The 5,000-nt window shown below is 38.8% G+C and overlaps 1 protein-coding gene across 1 annotated transcript in view; it reads right to left on the bottom strand.

Annotated features, from left to right (window-relative positions):
* LOC143041576 (protein turtle homolog B-like) overlaps positions 1–5,000 on the bottom strand; it is a 238,464-nt gene that overhangs the window by 74,926 nt on the left and 158,538 nt on the right. The window contains exon 6 of the mRNA XM_076213586.1: positions 4,133–4,284. Within this exon, the coding sequence (XP_076069701.1) occupies positions 4,133–4,284 (152 nt within the window). The remainder of the gene's footprint in view (positions 1–4,132; positions 4,285–5,000) is intronic.

The following is a 5,000-nucleotide window of genomic DNA, read 5'->3' as shown; positions in this document are numbered from 1 at the left end:
AAAATCAGGTATAAACATAGCTAGAATAACTAACAAGAGGATAGGTGATTTAATAAAGACTTCCGAAAAGAGAACCAATTCCAAAAACAGCATCGTATACCAAATCCCGTGCAATAGTTGCTCAATGGCTTATTTTGGCTAATCGTCAAGAGGATTAGAAAAAAGAATTTATGAACATAAAAACGACATAAAAGCACATAGGACATCTAATTCTTTAGTAGTTCATGCGGAAAAATTTGATCATTTACCAAACTGGAGAGAAGCTGAAGTGCTACATAAAGGTTTTGATAAATTCACTAGAAGAATTGTTGAATCAGCATATATTTCAACTAATAATTCATCGAATCATCGAGGAGGGTTTATTAATTTAGCTAAAGAAACTAGTATTTTAATTCTAAAACACGCCAGAAAAACGACCTTTCCCAAGTGTCCGAAAAGATAATTAGATTTAGTACATAAACTTCAATTGCAGTTCTACATACACTCTCTGAAGAAGTTCTACGCAAACGAAACGTTAGAGTGTTTAGGGTTCCGAGCCTTCCCCTGTGTTTATGTTCTCCATCATCCAAATAATTTGTCTAAAATACTTATCAATATATATATATATATATATATATACATACATATATATATATATATATATATATATATATATAGCCAAACAAACACACATACACACACTCACACACACACACACACACACACACACACACACACACACACACACACACACACACACACACACACACACATACACACACACATACACACACACACACACACACACACACACACACACACACACACACACACATACACGCATATATGTATATATATATATATATATATATATATATATACATATATATATATATATATATATATATATATATATATATTTGTGTGTGTGTGTGTGTGTGTGTGTGTGTGTGTGTGTGTGTGTGTGTGTGTGTGTGTGTTTGTGTGTGTGTGTGTGTGTGTGTGTGTGTGTGTGTGTGTGTGTGTGTGTGTGTGTGTGTGTGTGTGTGTTTGTGTTTGTGTGTGTGTGATTCACCATGATCTTGGATCACGTGTTGGACTCGTGATTGAGAACTATTTCCCCTCCGATATCAAAACTCAGAGCTTATATATGACCGATCTATGGGTAATGCTGTGACCTTACAAGCGCACACACAAACTCCCCATCCACGAGAGTTGGAGTAACAACTCGTAGCGTAGCGATACTGAAATTATTTTAGCCCTGGGCGGGGTTCGAACCCGGACCTCCGTAGTGACAACCGGAAACTCTACCAGCCGCGCCATCGAGTCGTATGTGTATGTTTGTGTGTGTGTGTTAGTGTGTGTATGTGTAGATATGCATATTGCAGGGTCTGAATTACTTAGGTACATAAAAACAAAGAGAAAATATAGTAGACCTGAGTAAGTATATAGACACACAAACATAGTGAGCTACTTTTGTTTAATCTACTCATGTCGATCCTTATGGCTGTACTTTTGTTTGTGAGTTGTGAAGATAAACTTTGTCATGAAATGAGCCACCTTATAGCTTTTTCTCTCTCACTGAGCCACAAGGGATGAAAATCCCAAGAACTTCTTGTACTGAGGCGTAAAGGAAGGATTTTGCTTCGAGCTCGCCGTCAGCAACTTTGGTGGGGATTAAGAAGTCTTATTCGCTCGCGTTCCAGTTCCAGTACGACTGCCCTTTGTGCTCGCTCTAGGTTTCCAGGATTTGGGGCTGGAAAGACTTATGAGATCATTTCTAGATCCCTGAATAGCCAACGGGATTGAAATTATATCTTTCATTATCATGATCGTCATCTGCATCGTCATCGTCAAGGTCATTGTCAAGGTCATTGTCAAGGTCATTGTCAAGGTCATCGTCATCGTCATCGTCATCGTCATCGTCATCGTCATAGTCATAGTCATAGTCATAGTCATAGTCATAGTCATTGTCATTGTCATTGTCATTGTCATTGTCATTGTCATTGTCATCGTCATCGTCATCTGCATCGTCATCGTCAAGGTCATTGTCATCGTCATTGTCATCGTCATCGTCATCGTCATCGTCATCGTCATGGTCATCGTCATCGTCATCGTCATCACTAAAGTCATCTCTATTGTCATCGTCATAGGCACCACTACCACCTCCACTACAGCCGCCACCTACACCATAACGATCACCATCCTTACCATACCGTGTCAACCACACTCACTACCCCTACCACCACCGTGTCTACCACCACCACCACAATCACAGAAGAGGAGTCATAGAGAGAAAAAAATAAGTCAAAATAATAATAATAATAATAGTAATAAAAAAATAAGTGTATGAATAAATAAATGAATAAATAGATATATAAATGAATAAATAGATAAATAAATAAGAAAAAAATAAAATAATGATATGTATAAATATTATTTTGATTAAAGATTCTTTCAAAAACCGATTCGCATATGGTACGACTATAGCTTCCGTACCTTATTCGAGCAGAAGGCTTATACAAACCTTACTCGACAAAATCTTTACCCATTACCTTGCTTACAAGTACGAATGATTCTAACTCCAAATGAAGAATTCCAATATTTGCCTGATCAGTCTATAAACGTCTAAATATTTACTTTCCAGGCGTGTTTAATAACACCCTAGGTGCTCAATGATGATTTACTCATTTGAAAAATGCTGAAGTCTTCGTTCATTTGTGGTCGTAAAACCGTTCGAGCAAATCTTCCACGGACATCTGATCTCAGGGAAAGGGTAATTACCATGTAAACGAAAATATGTATTCATGAAAGTTTTCCCTGAGTAAAGTTTTGATTCAAATGTTTGCAAAAGTCTGCAGCGTCCCGTGACCTTGTGGAGACTGTCTTTTCTTACCAAAAATTAATTTCCATAAAAGCATCAAGATTTAGGTGATGTTGAGGCCTCACAATCGTATTTACGTGAGTGTCGAATCCTAGCTACTTCGACCTTTTCAAAATACAATCTAGATATTGGATGAAATATTTATGGTGCCTACTTAGAATTCATCTAAAGGGTTCCCCAAGTTTTCGAATATTTGAAAAATTCTGCTGAAGTCTGAAAGTTGCAACGACCCATTGAATTACGATCTCGATCAGGGATGCACTACTCAGCTACTTAGAATTCCTTTAAAGGGTTCCATAGATTTTAGAATATTTGCAAGACTCTGCTGGAATCTGAAAATTGCTACAATTTATTGAAATATAATCTATATCAGGGATACAATATTTTGTTGGTTAGAAATTATCTTAATGTTTTCAAAAATATACATAAACAATGCATCCTGTCGTATTTCCCTGTTGTAGGTAGAGAGATGGATTGTATGGATGGATAGATAAATGGGTAGGTAGATAGATGGGTAGATGGATAGATGGGTATGTGGATAGATGGGTAGGTGGATAGATGAAAAAATGGATAGATATGTGGATGTATAAATGGAGAGATGTGTGGATGTATAAATGGATAGATGGATAAATAGACAGATGGATATAGAGGTAGATGGATAGATGGATAGATGAACAGATGGATGGATAGGTTGATGGAATAGTAGGTGGACAGGTGCACTGGGAGACAGAATGGTTTATACAAATTAAAACACGTATGAGTGTAGAAGTTGAAGTAATATACATACACACAGGGAGAGAAAGAGAGAGCAAGAGAGCGAGAGAGAGAGAGAGAGAGAGAGAGAGAGAGAGAGAGAGAGAGAGAGAGAGAGAGAGAGAGAGAGAGAGAGAGAGAGAGAGAGAGAGAGAGTGAGAGAGAGAGAAAGAGAGAGAGACTGAGAGAGGAAAGAGAGAGACAGAGAGAGAGAGAGAGAGAGAGAGAGAGAGAGAGAGAGAGAGAGAGAGAGAGAGAGAGAGAGAGGGAGGGCGGGAGGGAGAGAGAGAGAGAGAGAGAGAGAGAGAGAGAGAGAGAGAGAGAGAGAGAGAGAGAGAGAGAGAGAGAGAAAGGAGGGGAGAGAGAAGGTGGTTGAGGGTACATATTTGAAGCAGACAAGAAGGTAGGACTGGAATTCCGTCTTCATTTTCCTTCTTGTTTATCGCGTTCCTCCTGGAATTCTCCCGACCTCGATGAGAGGAAACAGCACTCAATAAACATTATAGTTAGACTCACCATGTGTGAGAGAGACTTCTGCATCTCGCCGTCCAGCCACCAAGTGAGTACGGCCGGTGGTCGGCTCCCTCGAGACTCGCATTCAACCTGGTGGACCTGCCCAGCTGACAAAGGGCCCTGAAGACCACGGACATTCACGTTCTCGGGGCCAACTGCATTGGAGAAACAAGTAAATAAGCGTTAAAAAAGGTGACTCGTCCATCGTTTAATACAGGCACAACAATATTGTTCAAGTAAGAATGTGCCCAGGATGAAACTGGAATGCATGAGTGTCTGTTGATTGCGAGGGTACACAGTTTAGAAATTGCTTTGGTAAACTGTATGTTGTTTCATTTAGCAGAGGTACGCACATCCCCGGAAATGTATAGTAGTTACAAATGAAGTATGATGAAAAAAAAAGACTACAAAATCATAAAACTATGTGGTGTATGTACAATAAACTCCTTAAAAAATATAAGGACGAGTTACTGATCTATATATGCTCATCTGTACTATCTAAATATATACCAAAAAGGCCTCCAGGGAGGTAGCTATTCATTTACGTATTTGCAAATAATCCTCAACTAAATCAACACACGAAACATATGAAAACGCAAAACAGTGACGCGATGTTGCTTCAAGGATAGAAGCCCAGTGAAATTACATTCCATAACAACATCAACACATGCACGATGATGCTTCAATGTGAAAGTAGCAAATCTAGACAAGAACCAGTTTTCTGTTTGATACATCGGAGCATCTTTTCAACAGGAGTTCATACACCATAGATAACTCACTCACTTTCAGTCTCTTTCTCTCTTCTGTTTATTTCTCTCTCTCTATTTCTCTCTTTCTCTCTCTCTCTCTTTATGTGTGTGTGTGTGTGTGT

The sequence above is a fragment of the Oratosquilla oratoria genome, chromosome 31, assembly GCF_046742065.1.
Source record: "Oratosquilla oratoria isolate Oo_2021 chromosome 31, ASM4674206v1, whole genome shotgun sequence".
NCBI classification, from domain to species: domain Eukaryota; kingdom Metazoa; phylum Arthropoda; class Malacostraca; order Stomatopoda; family Squillidae; genus Oratosquilla; species Oratosquilla oratoria.
Note: the sequence above shows the minus strand (reverse complement) of the source record. Positions and strands in the feature narration are given on the sequence as shown.